General features: G+C 44.6%; 1 protein-coding gene across 5 annotated transcripts in view; it reads left to right on the top strand.

Annotated features, from left to right (window-relative positions):
• The window catches only part of KIF13A (kinesin family member 13A), a 206778-nt gene extending 187198 nt beyond the window's left edge, over nt 1-19580 (top strand). For 2 of the 5 annotated variants that reach the window (XM_078055727.1, XM_078055726.1), the window contains 7 exons: nt 777-854; nt 3620-3667; nt 5145-5256; nt 6413-6564; nt 7003-7107; nt 13173-13964; nt 18086-19580. In XM_078055727.1, coding sequence (XP_077911853.1) covers nt 777-854; nt 3620-3667; nt 5145-5256; nt 6413-6564; nt 7003-7107; nt 13173-13964; nt 18086-18106 — 1308 coding nt within the window. In that variant the 3' untranslated portion in view covers nt 18107-19580. Of the gene's footprint in view, nt 1-776; nt 855-3619; nt 3668-5144; nt 5257-6412; nt 6565-7002; nt 7108-8059; nt 10921-13172; nt 13965-18085 lie in introns of those variants that run through there. The other 3 variants (XM_078055730.1, XM_078055728.1, XM_078055729.1) reach the window with 2 other exon arrangements.
• The last annotated feature ends 391 nt before the right edge of the window (nt 19581-19971 follow it).

The raw sequence follows: 19971 nt of genomic DNA, 5'->3' as shown, positions 1-19971 counted from the left end.
GCCCAAGTAATTTAGATAGCATTCTTTCATTTAATCTTCAAGATGGCCCTGCTAGGGAGATAGACACTGTCAGAGTCCCCTTTTCTGAGTGAGAAAATCGAGGCCGGCGGAAGTTAGCTAGCCTGCCCAAGGCTACACCGCTAAGTTGGTACAAAGTTGGTTGTAAACCAGGAAGGCTTGACTCCAGAGTCCGTGTGCTTAGCCACATGCTGTTACTATTTCCCTAATTTTGGGGGTCTAGGTTAACTTCTGCAACAGTAGCAGGACATTCCCGTGAAACTAACCCACTGGGCAGTGGGACTCTGAGACAGGAGTTGTCATCCACAGAAGCAGCAGTTGAAGTTCATGGAAAGTGCATTGTGAGCAACAAGAGGACTAAGATTGGCATCTGTCAGAAAAATCTGCCTTTAGTGGAAATCCCCCCGAAATTGCTGCGTGAATAAAACACAAACAGCATAAAAGTTGATGGTCATTTTGCAAATGAGATCTATTGTTAGGGGTATTTCTTCTCTGTTTTCTCTGTCTACCTCTGTAAAAAATCTACCACATAAATGTCTTTAGTTCAGCAGTTGTCCTGGTTTTGTGTATGGAAAGCATTTTTGGTAGATTAAGGAAAGAGAAATTAGTGGGGACCATAAGAGTCCAGCTTTTGTAACTATGGGAGGGAGTGTGGCATTAAAATGATGTGTCTTTCTATATTTTCTAAACCTTCCACACCAAACATATATTATTTGTCATCAGAGGGGGAAAAACAAATGTTACCTTGACCTTTGCAGGCGGTCACGGTCAAAGAAGCTCTGTCCACCAAAGCTCGGCACCTGAGGAGGAGTCTCAGCACACCGAACGTTCATAATGTGAGCACCCCCTGTGGAGGGTCTGTTGCTTCTGTGACGTGTCTCAGGGTTTGAGGGGGGCACGGGGGTCCTGGCGTGGGCATCCCGGACAGCCAAGCCTCTCCTCTCTCCCAGGGAAACACACCAGAGAGTGCAGTTACGATCCCATGCCCGCGTCTTTAGTGGAATCTTCCGGATTTCTCTTCAGAAAGTTATGTCCTTGAAAGACGTTTCTTGAGACCTAAATGGAACGTAGTTGGTTTAAGGGTGGCAGAGTCCGCTATGGCACCTGGCTGGGTGCTGCTCTGTCCTCGTCGCCCTGGTGGATTTTCCTGTGCTGCCCGTCAGTGTGATAGGGCGCTGGGTACCTCCGTGTCCACGCGTCCCTGGTCCGTGGTCTCTCCGTTGACCATTTGATTCTCATTCTTAACCAGTTCATGTAGAAAATCCACTTGACAGGAACTGCTTAGTGGAGGGGACACGGTCCCGGGACAAACTAGTGCACGGACAATTTCAAAGCAGTCTCTTCTCCAGAAGCAGCAGAATAAAAGATCCTCCCAAGGAAGGGCACAGTATCATTACCTTGCTCCTCTCCAGAATTGCCAGGAAATGATTAGAAACATGGTGAACGTATATAAACGTTGTTTCAGAGCAGGCCACAGAGCCAGTCCCAGCGCATCCTATAGTGGTGTACATACAGTTTACTTCTGACCACAGTGCGGTTATTTAGAAACTGATAATAAGAGACTCATGCAGTGTAAACTGAAAAATAGAAACTGGTACACACATCAGTGCTTGTGGGATGCAGGTGAAGTACTTAGAGGGAAACTAGGCTCTGAGTTCCCTATTATTCCATTTCTACTGCCGAATGCTAGACAGTAGAGAAAAATGAAAGAACAAGAGCCACTGTTAGGGATGTGTGGATCTTGTATTAAAAAGAAGAGTAAAAAACATGGAGGGAAACATCTGTGCTAAAAGGTAAAGACAGATCACCTAAAGGAGTATTCTGTCCCCACCCCTAGCCCCCTAGAAAATGAACCTACATCTGATCAAGACTCTGAATCTGACTGCTGATATTTACGAGGGACAGAAGAGAATGTTAAGTGACACCAAAGGAACTCCATTAGCAAAGGGAAACTTTATAGGAACAAATGACATAGAAAAAGGGAAACGTGTGAACTATTGTGATCCTGATTCAGAATTAACTGACAATGTGTCTGAGACATTTGAACACTGGGGGATATCGGTTACTATCTAGGAATCATTTAATTTTTTACAATGTGATAATGATATTCTAGTTTTGTTTTTGTTTTAAGATTTTATTTTTTTAAGTAATCTCTACATCCAACATGGGGCTTGAACTCATGACTCAAGAGTCGCACGCTCCTCCAACTGAGCCAGGCAGGAGCCCTGTGGTTATGGTTTTTTTAAAGGGAGGAGGAATAATGTATTTTTTAGAGATTCACAGAGAAGTATTTATGGACAAAAGATTTTTAAATCAAAAAAACAAAATCAGAATAAAAAAATTTTAAAGGTAATAATACTAGAGCAGAATTATAATAAATTCAAAGAAGGTGTATGAAGATTAGAACAGAGATGTATGAAATAGAAAACCAACAATAGAATCAGCAAAGCTGAAAAGTGGGCTTTTTGAAAAGACTGGTCAAATAGACTGACTGACTTCTAGTTAAGATTAATTGGGGAAGGAGAGAAAATATTGGGATATTAATTTCAATATTATTGACAGTAAAAAGGGACGTATCATGACAGAGAGGACAAAGATTTAGACAGTGTAAGAGCAAACTATGAATAATGTTATAGCAGTAAATGTAAAACAAGCTTCAACAAAATGGAATTTTCTTACAAAAACCAAATCTGAATACAGCTATCACCATAAATAAAGCGTAAACTCACAGAAAGAGAGACTGTGCTCATTGATGGGAACACACAGTATCCAAAAAATTGGCACATCTCCTTAAACTAATCTATAAATTCCCAGCATAATTTCTTATAGGATTTCATAAGCTAACCCCAGAATTGCTATGGAAGAGCAGAATTGAAGGTGCATATGCGTTATCTACAGCCCAGAGATTCCAGGCCTTCACATACCCTTTAGAGCTCCTCATAGAAACGTAGGAGGAGGCTCCTGGCTGGCTGACTCAATCAGAGCACGCGATCCTCAGTCTTGGGGTGGTGAGTTCGAGCCCCTTGTTGGATGTAGAGATTACTTAAATTAATAAATAAATAAACTTAGAATAAAAAAGAAACATAGGATGGATTTAGAACTAAATAATGTTGAAATGGTATACATGTCAGTCATTGTGGGATACAGCTAGAGTGATACTTAGGGACAATAATAATAATCTATTTTATCAGAGTTTGTAATAGAGAAAAATTAGAAGCAGCTTAGATACCTATCTAGAATAGAACAAATAAATTCTGAAACTAATGAAAAAGACCATGTATGGTGAGATACCACTTATTTTAACGATAAAAATACGCAAAATATATATTACATGTGCATATACATTATATTTATATATAATATGTGCATATATTTTTATATATAAATCAATTTTATGAATATAAGAACTATACAAAGCCTGTATGGAAATAATCAACCCCAAATTTAGTGTGGTTCTTATTCCTGAGGATTATAGAATGAAGAGGGAGTTGAGGCTATTCATACAGGCTTCAACTGTAAATGTGACATTACATTTCTATATTTCTGTGTAATTTATGTTAAATACATAAACCACATTGATGAAACCATGGCTCTCTTACAGGTCTCCTCCAGTCGACCAGACCTTTCTGGCTTTGATGAAGATGATAAGGTGTGCACCTGTGGTGTGGGCATGGCTAGGTTACTAGCAGAGTCGAAGTCTGAAAAGTTAGGGTATCTTGGTGTTTTTAAAATCTCAGGACTTCCCATCTTAATCTTATGCTGGTTATTGTCTCCACGCGTCCATTTCCAGGTTCAAATACTTGATGTGAAATTGCTATGCACTCAGTGTTAACATTGTACCTAGCATATTTTCCATACCAGCATAGTACTACACCAAATTGAACATCTGTGTGTTTATGGGTCTCACTCAGTGATTTAAGAAAGTATTATATCAACTGAGGTTTGCTGGAGGGGAGGGGGATAGGGGGATGGGGTAACTGAGTGATGGACATTAAGGAGGGTATGTGTTATAATGAGCACTGGGTGTTATATAAGACTGATGAATCACAGGGGCGCCTGGTGGCTCAGTCGGTTGAGCCGCTGCCTTCGGCTCGGGTCATGATCCCAGGGTCCTGGGATCGAGCCCCACATCGGGCTCCCTGCTCAGCGGGGAGACTCTGCTTCTCCCTCTGCCTCTGCCTGCCTCTGCCTACTGTTCTCTCTCTCTCTCTGTCAAATAAATAAATAAAATCTTTAAAAAAAAAAAAAAAGACTGATGAATCACAAACCTGTTCCTCTGAAACCAATAACACATTATATGTGAATTTAAAAAAACAAACAAAAAAGGAAAAAAAAGAAAGTATTATATCTACCATCGCAAAATCAAAATTAATTCAACTAGGCAAATTAGGTATCTAAAATTAAGGATATTTTGCAACATGACCTTTCTCAGCAAATATTGCTTGGAGCGTATATTATATTTACGTTATTATGTGAGGGACTGAGTGATTCAAAGAGTAAAACATGGATTATGTCATCAAGAAGTTTAAAATCTAGTCTTTTAGGCAGCCAACTCCTGAGAAGTTGCGTAAGATTAAATAAGTTTATATGATACACAAATGGAGTTTTCTTTCCTTAGTGTACCAATATCTTATGCCAGTTTGATCCTTTTAAATCTCAGGTCTGGTTTGCCTGGGGCAGTCCTAGCGTATGCCTGCTACCCAGGCGAAATTATTAGTGGAACCCATTCACTCCAAAAAGCGTTTCACTGTGGTCTCTAAATTATGCAGTCACCCTAGATACATACCAAATTTATCAAGGTGGCTCCCTTTGCAGGGGAGGGAGGAAAATGGGTGGGACCTTAGGGATTCAGGGGATTTTACTCCATTTGTTATGATTTTATTAAATCTTGGACAAATATGATAGGATTATTAACATTAAAACTCTAGCTCTATCCTGCGTATGACAGTATTTGTCATATCATTCAGCCATTCATACTTTTCTGTATGTTTGAAATACTTTATAATAAAAATAAAAGAAAGAAGAGCACGTACTGCCATTAAAAAATAGGAAAAAACTCAAATCTGGGCTTCACTTCTCATTTTAAAGGGACTTAATTACAGCTAACCCGTATCTTTCCCTTGTAGGGTTGGCTAGAGAACCAATTAGACATGTCTGACTATAGCTCCAGTTACCAAGATATAGCCTGTTACGGAACTTTACCCAGGGATTCGCCTCGAAGGAGTAAAGAAAGTAGTGGTGAGATTGTTTTTCTGTGTTCTTTCTTTATAATTTCTTAGGAAAAGCATGGGGGGAAGTTCTTTTGTAGGTGGCATTTAATAAGATAGGCACCTGAAATTCTAATGTGCTGGATGATTCTAAACTGTATTCTTGAAGAGAACATGTCATGTCCACTTAACTTGATTTCTTTTTGCTTTTGGATCCGGTATATCATCCAGATAATAATAGGCTTTTTGTGTAGCACTTCAGAATTTTCAAATCATTTTTCCCACACCATTTCCTGAATTTGAAGTCCCTTTTGAGACAAAAACAAATCTTATTATGTTGTGGTTAGACTTCATTTTTTACCAAAAGAATAACTACCTGTGTAATGCTTTTTTGTACTCAAAAGAGTTTTTACGAGAATTTTTTGATTCCTAAAGCAGTTTCAGAAATGGTACCAGAAATGAGTTTGATCAGTGACAGCATTATTACCTAACTGTATAATCTCCCAGTGCCCTGAGACGAATAGTATTCTTTGAAAACGTGAATCAGTTCTGTTACCTTACACCATATATTTTGCCTACTAAATGACATCGTACCAGTGAATTGGGAAGAAAATGCAGAAGGAGGGAAAGAGGCTCCACAAAAGTAAGAAATGAGTCAGAGCAGGAGAGCAGAATTGTTCTTCCTTAGACATATGGAGAAGGTGGCCTGAGGAAAAACAGGGCTTGCAAAAAAGTGCAGACAGTATCCATTCCTTTAATATTTATTGAGCCTCTACGTGCTATACGCAGTGAAAGATACGATAAGGTGCCATTCTAGATCCTGAAATGGAACTATGGAATGAGAAACATAGAAAATAAGATATTGCAATGAAAATGTGCCCAAATGCATGGAAGGCTAATAGACTCCGGAATTTCAGAGCAACGGAAAATCAGCATGAGTTGAAATCGGTCTAGTAGGCAGTGCTTCAGGGGGATCTTGAAAAGAAGGTGGAAAATTCAGTTTCTGCTTTCTTCGATGCTGACTCTTTGGGACTTGATAGCTACATCTCCACTCTTGCCCACTCCGGTTTTAATCTTTAGCCAAATGTTAGCCTGGTAATTTCTTTGTCGAACCAGATATTCCCGTGGCTAGGTGATGACTGTGCTTCCGGTGTGCCCGTCAATCCGTGCCTGTTTGTCTTCCCCAGGTTGTCCATCAGAGAACCCCCACGCCTTAACAGTCAGTCCTTTTAAAGCATTCTCTCCCCAGCCACCAAAGTTTTTCAAACCCTTAATGCCTGTAAAGGAGGAACATAAGAAAAGGATAGCCCTTGAAGCGAGGCCGCTCCTCAGCCAGGAGGTAAGTGCTGCACGTCTCTACTGTGGAAAGTAGAGCAGAATCGTGTTGCGTGGGGGGCAGTAGCCGTGCCTGTGGACGTGTGTGGGTCACACGGGGTCATGGCGGGGTTTCTTGCGTGGTGCTCTTGATGTTCCTTTCTGTGCGTTTACGGCTCTTCCAAGTGAGAAGGAGCCGTTCCCTGGGTGTTTGGAAAACATGACAGGCTTTATTTATTTATTGTTTACTTATTTTTACGTTGATAAAACCAAGGATGCGATTTGCCGTGGGGTGTGTGTAGTCTCGTCGGAGTCCATCAGTGGTTTAACCGCAGCCAGAGTGCACTCCTCACCCGGGAGTAGAAGTGTTCGCGTTGCTTTTCTAACTGGCACGTACTTACTGTGTATTTGGGCTGTCGGCGTCTTCTGTATGTGATGCATCTGTGTGTCTTAACCTTTGCAGAGCATGCCTTCACCTCAGGCACATAGCCCGGGCTGCACTGTGCCCTCCGGAAGCGAGGGCAGCAGCATACCAGTAGAGCACAGTAGCAAGCACGAGAAGGAGATTGTAAGTTCTGGAACTGTTTCTGTCGTCTTGCCTGGTGGTGGGTTAAGGCCCTTTCACAGACGGTCATCCAAATCCTGTAGGAGATGTGAAGAGAATGTACTGGGTCTTTTTGCTTTGCTTTTTCTTTTTTTTTTTTTAAATGTGATCACCGGTAATGAAATCTTGCATGAATGTGGCCATGACCTGTGGTTTTTTTCTAAGTGTTCATTCGGTTTTATTTATCTTTTTGCTCAGTAGCAACTTGCTTAGAAAAGGGGGAAAGGGCACTCTTAACGGGTTCTGGTCTTTAAAAAGTGTAAATGAGATCACCGTCACTGATTGTGAATCTTTCTAATGTGCCGATGCATATTGCCCAGATTCTGAAGTTAATCTACCTAGAGGAGTTGCACTTACTTGGAGTGAGTAATCATGCACTTAGCCGTGGATGTGTTTGAAAGCTCCTTCTGCGTTGCCTGATGCCCTTGTCCAGCTTATTCTGTAGCTTGTAGCCCCGCTACGAGCCCTTGGCGCCCCCACCGCCCGCTCGGCATCTCAGGTCACCTGTTCTCATTTGCTGGCAAAATAGGTCCCAACCCCGCTGGTGTCAGTCTTGCTTTGGGGATGACTTATCTGTACTTCATCCACAGGTAGGTGGAAACTGCCTGTAAAACAGTCATTCCCCAGCACTTGGTTTTCAAATTATAGATTTGAATGTAGTTTTTAAGACGCTGTATACCAGGCACTTCGAATTATCAATGATACCTCAGTTAAAAAAACACAAAAAACAAACAAACCGTATTCTCGGGTCTGGAAAGAGTTGTCTTATTTTGTGTCTCAGCTTTCACTTTCCTGTGGCTTCATGGGCTTTGAAACAGTGAAGCAGCTCCGAGCGAGACGGAGCTGCTTGATGTTCACGTCTGTGCGCGGTCTGATTTGTGGGCAGCGCACTGGACATTTCCTCTCCCGCCCGCAGCATGGCTGACCCCATCCAAGGACTCATTGGTGTGAGGTCCTCTAACAGCTCTAAAACGTGCTGCTGATGCACACTGTGTGATCCTAACCGGAAGTTAACCTGGAGATGTGGTCGGCCACCCGTCTGCATGCGTGGAGTGCTAGCGGATCTTCAGAAATGACCTTCTCATTACTCCTGTCCACTGAGGACAGAAGAAAAGACACCATTTCCCCCGCACCTCTGTCCCTCTCCCCACCATTGCCTCTGTGTTCTCCTGGCCCCTCTATCCCAAGTCCCCATCGCAGTTCCTACTGCAGAAGAGGTGAACGTCAACAGCTGCCCATGTATCTCTGGATCCTAATGAACTGCTCAGTCACTTACTTGACCTCCCCCCGCTTAGTTAATAAAGCTGCGGCATGGGCTAAAAAAGGCCAAGTGGCCAGTTCGTTATCCCTTCAAACTCTCTGGCTCTCTGGCTTATTGGATCTGTCTGTTGGTTGACGTGGAACTTGCCACCATGTTGCATGGCTACTAAATTTAAACCTCTGTTACTGATACATTTTGGTAGAACATCCCATTGAGAGACTGCTGGATGACCCTTCTGGGTCTGCCCAGCAGATGGCTTCACTGTTGACAGAGTTTGCCTCATCATTTACTTTCCTTGTAATGTTTTTAGATAAAACCCATCTCAGGACTTTCAGCTAGCAGAGGGTAGGATAGAACCAGCTTCTCATAACTTAGCAACTCCTAAGCAGCAGTTAGGCTTTGTGTGATCAAACACACCTTGAAGTCTGCTGAGCAGGGTTTGATGGTATCATCTTCCTTGCTGGAATCTTGAGAGATCTGCCTCTACTCTCCTTAGAAATCTGGCTCAAGGGTGCCTGGGTGGCTCAGTTGGTTAAGCGACTGCCTTCAGCTCAGGTCATGATCCTGTAGTCCCGGGATCGAGTCCCGCATCGGGCTCCCTGCTCAGCAGGGAGCCTGCTTCGCCCTCTGATCCTCCCCCCTCTCATGCTCTCTCTCTCTATCTCATTCTCTCTCTCAAATAAATAAATAAAATCTTTAAAAAAAAAAAAAAGAAAAGAAATCTGGCTCAAAACAACAACAACAAAAAAATTAAAAAAAAAAAATGAGAAAGAAGGGTGCGTGGCTGGCTCAGTCAGAAGAACATGTGACTCTTGATCTCTGGGTCGTTGAGTTCCAGCCCCAAGTTGGGTGTAGAAATTGCTTAAATAAATAAAACCTAAAAAAAATTTTTTTTAAATAAGAGAAAGATATCTGTCTCAATACTCTTCATCTTTGAAACTATTGAACTGTTTGATTTATTTCAGATAGCAGCTTTTCCAGGATGTTTTGGTAGATTTTAACAGTCTTAATTGCTTGCTCTGAGGTTCTGGTTCTCTTCGAGAAGCTTTCATTTTATTTCTCCTCTTACAAATGGGCATAAACTGCTTTATTACTTTGTTCCCCATTCACTCTCCTTCCTTTTCCATTCTTGAAAAATCAAAGTGTGAATCAGTGGTTTGGTCTGATCAAAGGAGGTTGAAATCATTTTTCACAGTTTCACATAAAATAGAGTATTATATAGCTACCCTTAATTCTTAAAGCAGGGTTTGTTGTCTCATCAATTTGGGAAGATACACAAATGTACTTCATCTCTTGTTTGAATAAGATAAAGACAATATGCCTTTGGAGTCCATCTTTTTTTTAAGTCATGAAGCAGAAGAGTGTAAAGGAAATCACTTCTCCCTTGGGTCTTGCATAGATAGCATATGGTTTATTTCTCCATTTTACAGAAGAAACAAAGGACTTGATGAGTGGCTTGCCTCAGGGTCTCAGGTTCATGAGAGCATAAGAACAAAGACCCCATCCCTCAGCAGAATTGGGCTGACCCCACTGACTCCAGGTGCTCCCCAAAATAGTGCAGTTTCAATTGCCCTGGTACTGTTGTTTCTAGAAAGGGCTGCCAGCATCTTAGTACCATGGACAGAAGTTCTGGGGCCCTAGGCTAATACAGTCCTTCCAAAAAGAGACCGTCTTCCTAAGGGACAACACAGACCCCATCCCAGTGGAAGTGAAAATGACTTTAATTAAGTGAAACTCCTTGCAGGGAGTCACTGCTTTCGTGGGGGTTTTGATCCCTTTTTAAAATCAAGCTGTTTTGTCTGTAGGTAAATACCAGTTGCATAAACTTAATTGCAAAAACCAAATCATGAAGACTGTAGCTATAGAAGGGCTTGAGAACTTGACTCCATGCTTCACTTTTAGGTAGGGTTTTAATTCTTTGTATCATTAAGACATAGTAGGAAGGTGCTAAGCTTAGTCTCCTTTCAGATACAATGATAAATATTTCTGGAGTAGAAGTCTATCTAATCACATTCCCTTAAGGTACAGTTTGAACCAATTAAGTGCTCTCTTTTTCCCCTTGAAGGCAATAACTTGGTAAACCTTCAGTCTGTTTACCTGTTGGGAAACGTTTCATCTCTACTAAGTTTTCTTTTTTCTGGAATTACTTGTCCCTACTCCGCTAGCCTCTCTCTTTGGGTCATTCCCCTTCTCCCATTCCCATCCCAAGTGTACAACTGTGTACTGATCCCTATTGGAACTTAATCTCTTGGGGGTTTTGTAGACTGTTCAGTTTTTCCTAAGCTCATTCTCATCCTTTAGGAATAATTTTTTATCTTCATGTGTTTGACAAATGTGCATGCACCTGTTTCTACACAATAAATTCATGATTGAATATTTCATTCAGCAAAGCTGTATTTTAGGAGACAGGCCCTTCCTCAGTCTTCAGAAGAAATAACTCCAGGCATAAAAGGAGCCCCAGATTACTAATTCTCACATTCAGATTTGGTTTTTCTTGCAGCAACTAACTTTTCAGTAATTAATTGCATCAAAGACTCCTGGGCTTGGGGAATTATATTTCTTTGCCAGCTTAAATCAGAAGGAAATATGGGGGCGGGGGGCACCTGGCTGGCTCAGTCGGGAGAGTATGCAACTCTGACTCTTGATCTCAGGTAGTGAGTTCGAGCCCCACGTTGGGCATGGAGCCTACTTAAAAAGAAAAAAAAAAGGAAATATAAAGATGCAAACACTAGAAGTTCAGTTTTCAGTCTAAACATGTCAAGTAGAGAACATAGAAAATACAGGTAAAAGCTACTGATTCAATTCTGTCCAATCTTTGCTCCTTTCCAAACATTCTCCCCACCCCCTCTTTTCACAGTGCTACCTAATGTGAAATGTAGCTAAAAATAAGATGGCAAGATTAGTGTTGCCAAAATTTTGTTTTGCTAATTTCTGGAATTTTTTATCGCTGATATTTGATAGTCACCTTTGATTAATAGCCATGGAATTAAGACACCTGATGCTTTTATGTAATGTATATTCAAGTTATTTTAAAAACTAAGGAGCACTGAAGAGCATTAAGGTATTGATTTAGGTAGTTAGCATCTTATGCAAAAGAAATTATTACTATAGGGGCACCTATAATATATTTATAATATTATAAATAATAAGTTATTACTATAAAATGCAGCAGATGAAATTGATGTTCATTTGTGAACTGCCATCTGACATATCCTTCGCTCATGCTCTTCTTCCTCTTTCCCATCCTCTCTCTGTCCTCCACCTCTTGAAATGATCCTTTAATGAGTAAGGTTAATGTTTTGGTTGCAGGTCTTCACAGTCTCCCTGTTATTATACCGAATGAAACTTCCATCCACCAGGCGCCTAGGTGGCTCAGTCGTTAAGCATCTGCCTTCGGCTCAGGTCATGATCCCAGGGTTCTGGGATCGAGCCCCGCGTTGGGCTCCCTGCTCAGCAGGAAGCCTACTTCTCCCTCTCCCACTCCCCCTGCTTGTGTTCCCTCTCTCGCTGTGTCTCTCACTGTCAAATAAATAAATAAAATCTTTGAAAAAAAAAAAAAAGAAATTTCCATCCACTGAATCAGGGTCCAGGATTGTTCTAAGAGCAAGGACCCAAAGCCATAACACCATGAGGGCAGGGACCGTGCCTGTTTTTGCTCAACACTGGTATTCCCAGTTCTTAGGACAATGGCTGGCATATAGTGGATGCCTGATGAATACTCATTGAAAGTCATGTTGTAAGAGGAAAGGAGTATTTGCAATGTCATCAGATGTTTATGAGGGTAATTAAAATGCTAGATAGTAATATCATTTTTTTTTCTTTTTAAGTAAGCTCTACATCCAGTGTGGGGCTCAAACTCACAACCCCAAGATCAAAAGCCACATGCTCTACTGACTGAGCCAGCCAGGCGTCATTTATCATTTATTTTTATTTGAACATAAAACATCCACATGCTTTATACTGTTTTCCACCAAATACAGAAGAATCATCCATTCAGGGACAGACTGGGGTGTTAAGAATACCCACTTCTGCATATTTACTAGTCTTTACAAACAGAATTCTAAAGCTCTTTGATAAAGGAGATTTTCAGTGACGTCTCAGTACCTTCCTCACCTCTGGCCAAATCCTCTAACGATGCTTCTCCAAACCCCTAGAAAGTGTTAACTGTAAGACTGTTAGTATTTTACAGCCCTATGATGTTTAATACAACACTGGGAATGGGTGTTGAAATTGTGTTCTTTGCTCTTTTCACTGTTGAGGTCTTGATTTTACTGCCCTCTCCCCTGATAAAATAGCTCAGAAACCTTCTACAAAGTACCTTCCTCACCTGCGCTTGGCTTCCCAAAGTGAGGATTGTAAGGACAAATGAAGCAACAGCTTTTCTCTGCCTCCAGCTGCCCCCTCCTCATTTTATTCCAAAAGGGCAAACATCACAACTGAACACTAATCATTAATTAAAATTAATTAAAAGTCTACTGCACTTAAACCAGTGAAGGAAGCATTTCCAATTAGCACTGAGTGAGCACAAAAGAAATAAATCTCCTCCATATTAGGTGATAATGGGTTTATGCTCACAGATCTCTGAGGATAATGTACTTGTATGCACCATAGTTGACAAGATTTAACCAAACTCAGAAAGAAAGAAAGGAAAAAAAAAAACACTAAACATGTGAATGTGAATGCCTTTAATATGAATATATTTGAAACCTGTCTCGACAATAAAGTCGCTGAAAGGAGCTAATGAGTGACTTTTCCTTCATTACTACAGGACTCTGAGGAGGAGGAAAATGATCTGGAAGCTCTTAACAGGAAGCTGATAAGTTCGCAGCCTTACGTACCTGTGGAGTTTGCGGACTTCAGTGTTTACAACGCCAGCTTGGAGAACAGGGAGTGGTTTTCTTCTAAAGTCGATCTGATGAACTCAAGGGTCTTGGAGAAAGAAGTGTCCCGTAGCCCCACGACCAGCAGTATTACCAGCGGCTACTTTTCCCACAGTGCCTCCAATGCCACACTGTCTGACATGGCGGTCCCTTCCAGCGACAGCTCAGACCAGCTAGCCATGCAGGCAAAGGATACGGACTCCAGTGAGCATTACGGACCGTCGCTTGCGCACGATTTCAGACCGTCCTCAAACAAAGAGTTGACAGAACTAGAAAGAGGCTTGGGGAAAGAGAAGATAATTTTGGTGCCCCTCAAGGAAAACAGTGCCTTAGCCAAAGGGAGCCCATCGCCCCAAAGCATCCCTGAGAAAAACCCCCAAATCCTCTGTAGGACTGGCTCCTGTTCCGAACAAGATGCCTGCTCCAGCAGAAATGGCCAGCCAGCCAGAGAATTTTACCCCGGGGAAGTGACCGTAGAACACACCACAAATATCCTTGAGGACCATTCTTTCACAGAGTTTATGGGTGTATCCGATGGGAAAGATTTTGACGGTTTGACAGACTCTTCTGCTGGAGAGCTTTCAAGTAGAAGAAACCTACCCAGTAAAATGGACCAGAAGAGTATCGCCGACGGGCCGCAGGGCCCTGCCCAGCTGCATTCCTCGGCGGAGAGTGACCAGGTAATAAATTCCCGAGGCTGTCCTTTGTGTTCTGTCCTGTTGGTGAGCCTGCCTGGTTGTGCACCAACCCCCAGAGGCGCTTCACGTCGTGACTTAGTAGGAGGGATTCCCTCAGATGCCACTGACCGGAGCATGGGCCCCCCGGGGAGCAGGCTCGCTCACACCGCTGCCCGGCTGGCTCCGTCAGAGTGGAACTACAGAATATATAGGACCGGTGGTGCTTCTTACTGGCTATCCCAAGGCGTCCAGACAGCATCCATCATGTTTTATCAAATCTGTAATTTCCGTAATTATTAGAGAAACCATTGGTTTAGGTGTCATTACAAAAAAATACTTCCAGTTAAACTGCCTCACATCAGTAATTGTCAGATGCATCCCAATTTCAGACACGTTTAAAAGGGGTATGGGTGGGGGGAGGGAGGAACGCATCACAGAAGGGATTAAAAAAACAAGTCATTTGGTGCCCAGAGCAGTTGAAGTTTGGGCTTTGGAAGTTAGCGGTTTGGTTTATTAGAATGTTTCATTTTATAGTTCCATAGTTTAATTTTTTAGTGTAATTCCTAAACTAATGGAACAAAATGGATGTTTGCTCACAGTACTGAGGAGAAGAGCAAATGATATAAATAAGAGATTGTCCACTTCTGAGGGCTCTGCTCCGGAGCGCCCCCACTGCTTCCCATTTGGGGTCAGTGTTGTGGTCCCACACCCCCACTGCAGCTGTGCGAGGGGTATGGGAGCGCCAGACGGAGCAAAACAAAGCTGGGACAGAACTAGAAAGATAATCTAGAAAGATCATCGTGCTGCCATTCGGTCTCTGCTTTGTTGAGGAAGTTCTTCCAGTTTGGTGGCTTTTCCCCCACAAGCTTTACTTCCTTTCCATACTAACCCTTAAAATTTCAGTGTGTGGTCACTTATACAGCACACTCATCCATATACTGCAAAAACCCTAAACAGTGATTCCTTACAATTTAAAAAAAAAAAAAAGGACTTTTTCCCCTTTTTTCTCCGACATAAGACTAAGAGTAAAGTGACTGGTTACTGTCCTTGGAAACAAAACGTTCGTTTGTTTCAAAGTCTTTGGCTTCCTCTACCCTGGTCTTCAGGCAGAACCTGCCCTGCTGGCCTGCATCGGCCTGTCAGGCCCTCTTCCGAGAAGTCCAAGGGCTGATTCTTCCCCCTCGAACAGTGCTTCTTTTTTTTTTTTTTTTTTAAGATTTTATTTATTTGACAGAGAGAGAGAACGAGAGCAGGAACACAAGCAGGGAGAGTGGGAGAGGGAGAAGCAGGCTTCCTGCTGAGCAGGGAGCCCGATGCGGGGCTTGATCCCAGGACGCTGGGACCATGACCTGAGCCGAAGGCAGACGCTTAACGGCTGAGCCACCCAGGAGCCCCATGCTTCTCTCTTTTTTAAAAAAGATTTTATTCACTACATCAAAAACTAATGATGTATTATATGGTGACTAACATAATAAAATTAAATAAATAAAATCCAAAAAATAAAAATTAAAAAAAAAAAGATTTTATTGATTTATTTGAGAGAGAGCACTAGAAGGGGGAGGGGCAGAGGGAGAAGCAGACTCCCAGCTGAGCAGGGAGCCTGACCTGGGGACTCGATCCCACGACCCCAGGATCATGACCTGAGCCGAAGGCAGTAGCTTCACCGACTGAGCCACCCAGGTGTCCCTCGAATAGTGCTCCTCCAGGCTAAATGTTCAGCAGACTCACCGAGTGGTATTGAGGGAGCCTCTTCAAAATTCAAGGCCCCAGGAGTCACTGCCCCCTCACCTGATGTTCTGCTTCAGCACAGGGTGGAGTGGGGGGCTTGGGTTTTCACCCTCTGCTGCCCTGATGGGCTGTCTAAAGGCTGCACTGGGAAAAGCAGGGGCTGCGGGAGAGGGAGAGGCAACAAGCCCTCCTCTCATTCCATGGCTTGGATTATTTAGAACCAGCCAACAGGAATAGTACCTGATTTTTGTTTCCAAAGGCTCCAGAATATTATGTTCCTGCCAAAGATACTGCTTTAGAAGTGGAATTTAACAAAAATATTTGTGGTTATCAGGGTCATGTGGGATTTTGGCAATTCTTTTTTTTTTTTTTTAATTGCTTTAGTATTTTTTTTTTTTTTTTTTTTTTTAGTATTTTTGTTATAATACTGTTAAGTTTTAGTAAGTTGCAATAACAATTTTTTACCTTAGCTCTTGTTGTCATTACTTTTACTAGAAGCCTCACCTTGGGGCTAGGTTTCTCCCTCATATAGTGTAAGTCCTAGAATGGATTCCATAATAAATTGGATTCCGTGGGTCCCTTCAGGAAGAGCCCTTTGTGTGGGGTGGGTGATGTCTGGCTGAGAGTGGTCCCTGTGTGTGTGTTGGGGGAGGGGGGCCCTGTGTGTATGTGTGTGTATGTGTGTCTGTGTGGAGTTGGGGGTACAGGAGGCCTGTGTGTGTGTGTGTGTTGGAGTTGGGGGAGGGGGGACCTGTGTGTGTGTATGTGTGTGGAGTTGGGGGAGGGGGCGTGTGTGTATGTGTGTAGAGTTGGGGGGGCCCTGTGTGTGTGTGTGGAGTTGGGGAGGGGGGCGTGTGTGTGTGGAGTTGGGGGAGGGGGCCCGTGTGTGTGTGTGTGTGTGTGTGTGTGTGTGGAGTTGGGGGAAGGGGGCCCCTGTGTGTGTGTGTGTGGAGTTGGGGGGAGGGGGCATGTGTGTGTGGAGTTGGGGGAGGGGGCCCCTGTGTGTGTGTGTGTGTGTGTGTGTGTGTGGAGTTGGGGGAGGGGGGCCCCTGTGTGTGTGTGTGTGTGTAGTTGGAGGGTGCGTGTGTGTGTGTGTGGAGTTGGGGGAGGGGCGTGTGTGTGTGTATGTGTGTAGAGTTGGGGGGGCTCTGTGTGTGTGTGTGTGTGTGGAGTTGGGGGAGGGGGCCTGTGTGTGTGTGGAGTTGGGGGAGGGGGGCCCCTGTGTGTGTGGAGTTGGGGGAGGGGGCGTGTGTGTGTGTGTGTGGAGTTGGGGGAGGGAGCGTGTGTGTGTGTGTGTGGAGTTGGGGGAGGGGGCCCGTGTGTGTGTGTGGAGTTGGGGGAGGGGCGTGTGTGTGTATGTGTGTGGAGTTGGGGGAGGGGGCCCGTGTGTGTGTGTGTGTGTGTGTGTGTGTGTGTGTGTGTGGAGTTGGAGGGGGGCATGTGTGTGTGGAGTTGGGGGAGGGGCCCTGTGTGTGTGTGTGTGTGGAGTTGGGGGAGGGGGGCCCGTGTGTGTGTATGGAGTTGGGGGAGGGGGCATGTGTGTGTGGAGTTGGGGGAGGGGGCCCGTGTGTGTGTGTGTGTGTGTGTGTGTGTGTGTGGAGTTGGAGGGGGGCATGTGTGTGTGGAGTTGGGGGAGGGGCCCTGTGTGTGTGTGTGTGTGTGTGGAGTTGGGGGAGGGGGGCCCGTGTGTGTGTATGGAGTTGGGGGAGGGGGCATGTGTGTGTGGAGTTGGGGGAGGGGCCCTGTGTGTGTGTATGTGTGTGGAGTTGGGGGAGGGGGGGCCCGTGTGTGTGTATGGAGTTGGGGGAGGGGGCATGTGTGTGTGGAGTTGGGGGAGGGGCCCTGTGTGTGTGTGGAGTTGGGGGAGGGGGGCCCGTGTGTGTGTGTGGAGTTGGGGGAGGGGGGCCCGTGTGTGTGTGTGGAGTTGGGGGAGGGGCCCTGTGTGTGTGTGGAGTTGGGGGAGGGGGGGCCCGTGTGTGTGTGTGGAGTTGGGGGAGGGGGGCCCGTGTGTGTGTATGGAGTTGGGGGAGGGGGGCCCGTGTGTGTGTGTGGAGTTGGGGGAGGGGCCCTGTGTGTGTGTGTGGAGTTGGGGGAGGGGGGCCCGTGTGTGTGTATGGAGTTGGGGGAGGGGGGCCCGTGTGTGTGTGTGGAGTTGGGGGAGGGGCCCTGTGTGTGTGTGGAGTTGGGGGAGGGGGGCGTGTGTGTGTGTATGGAGTTGGGGGAGGGGGCATGTGTGTGTGGAGTTGGGGGAGGGGTCCTGTGTGTGTGTGGAGTTGGGGGAGGGGGGCCCGTGTGTGTGTGTGGAGTTGGGGGAGGGGGCCCCTGTGTGTGTGTGTGTGTGTGGAGTTGGGGGTGGGGGGATCCGGAGCTTGAACTCACCAGCCTCTGCATTCTAGGGCAGCACGACCACTCGGTGAAAGGCAGCCGGGCAGCCCCGCAGCCCATGGCATCTCTGCTCCGGTTGCCTGTGGAAGCACCAGCCGCATCTTTAAACCGTACCGCGGCCCAGCCGGGGACCTCAGACCAGCGTGGAGAAGCCGTGTGCTTCGTGGGCCACCTACTTTCTCCTCCCGAGCTGGGAGCAGCGGCACTTTGTCACGCAGGTGAATCGGCAGCCTCTGCTTTTCCCAGAAAGCCAGAGAACCGAAAATCCCGGACTGAATTAAGTGGCAGTATTTTTGTTTTGCACTTAACTACTACACACACCCACTGTGTAGAAACCTCCACAGGTTCAAACAAACTTTATTCTTGTACAACTAATTTTAATCAGTTCTTAACTGTAAAATCTGGAGTCAATGCTTTTTTTTTTATAAATAATATATATGATGTATATGAAATGTATATCTATAGTATGTCTGTTCGGAGACAGACAAGACTGCACATGAAAATGCAGATAAAAGTGGTTTGTAGAAAATCATAAGGTACTGGACTTGGATACACAGCAACTTAGGTAATCATATGATAGACGAGCAGATGAAAAAGATTTGATTGCCTAAGAACGAGGTCGCAAATCCCTCTTTGCAGAGAAGGTTCCAGAAAGCCGTTCTTTACAACCAAAGAACTTATGTAAGACTGAACGTGTTTGCTGTCCATTCTTGTTTCATGTGTACATATATGTCTGACTGCAAGTTTGGTGCCATATTCCTCTTGGCTACCAGGCCCCTTGTAGCTAGCTGTTCTCTGTCCTGTTGCATAAGCACACTGAAAAACCCCACAGCTATCCTCCGTGGTCTTCCACCTGGCCCAGCACCTGCTGACCAGACCTGGGACCGGAACCGGTGACACTGCCTGGGGCTCCGACCCCAGCCTTCCTCGTCCCTTGGTTTGGCCTGGCCAGGCAGGTGGGATGCGGAGAGCAGTATTACTGTAGGAAAACACGAGGACACGCCTGGAGTTGGGTTTGGGGAGGGAGGGGGATGTTGATTTTTGTCTTTTTGTGGGTTTTTTTTTTTTCGTTTTGGATTGGTAGGTTCCGTTGTGTGGTTTTGCTGTTGTTACTTTACTTCCGTTGTTGGGATGAGCTCTACAGGTCACAGGTGCCCGCTCTGCCACGTTTGCAGCAGACGATTGAGCGCAGAGGACCCCACTGTCCACGTCTTCGCTTGCAGAGTTCTGCGAGGGATGACGTGTGCGGAGATTGTGACTGGAGTACTTTATGCACCTGCTCTGTGGAAGCCTGTGGGACTGGTGTGGATGTACAGCACAAATGCCTTGTGGGAGAGAGAAAAGGCGTAGTCTGCTGTGCCTTTTTCTTTAAGTTCTTAGCATCAGTAAATGAGTAAGATTTTGGAGACTAATGAAAAGCTGCTGTTCATGATTTTGTGTATAGTGAGCCGACTGTAGTATTTTACTATTGTCTGTTTAAAAAAAAAAAAGAAAAACTGTAATTTATATCCCCTTTCAACTTTATTGTATTTAATTCGTTCAGACTGTGTGTGTGTGTGTGTGTGTGTGTGTGTGTTTTAGAATACAGACTGCCTAATTCAGGTTTTAAAACATCAATGGTTTGTCTTTAATAACTCTGCCACTAGCTGCAGATCTAACTTCCCTTGTTCGTATGTATATGCATGTCCCTGTGGCCTGAACAAAAATAGTAACAGCCAACATTCATTGAGGGTTTACTGTGTACTAGGCGCTATTCCCAGCATTTGGTATTTATCATCTTGCTTAATCCTCACAGCAGTGGGTGCCATGGGTGCTGCTATTATTAAGTGTTTGATGCTGGAAGACCGAGGGAGGGGGTGGGTGAGGCGGGACGGTGGCATGCTTGCCTCAGTCTCCT

Source organism: Halichoerus grypus, chromosome 9, assembly GCF_964656455.1.
Source record: "Halichoerus grypus chromosome 9, mHalGry1.hap1.1, whole genome shotgun sequence".
Lineage (NCBI taxonomy): Eukaryota > Metazoa > Chordata > Mammalia > Carnivora > Phocidae > Halichoerus > Halichoerus grypus.
The sequence above is the reverse complement of the archived record's forward strand: the minus strand, read 5'-3'. Positions and strand labels throughout refer to the sequence as shown.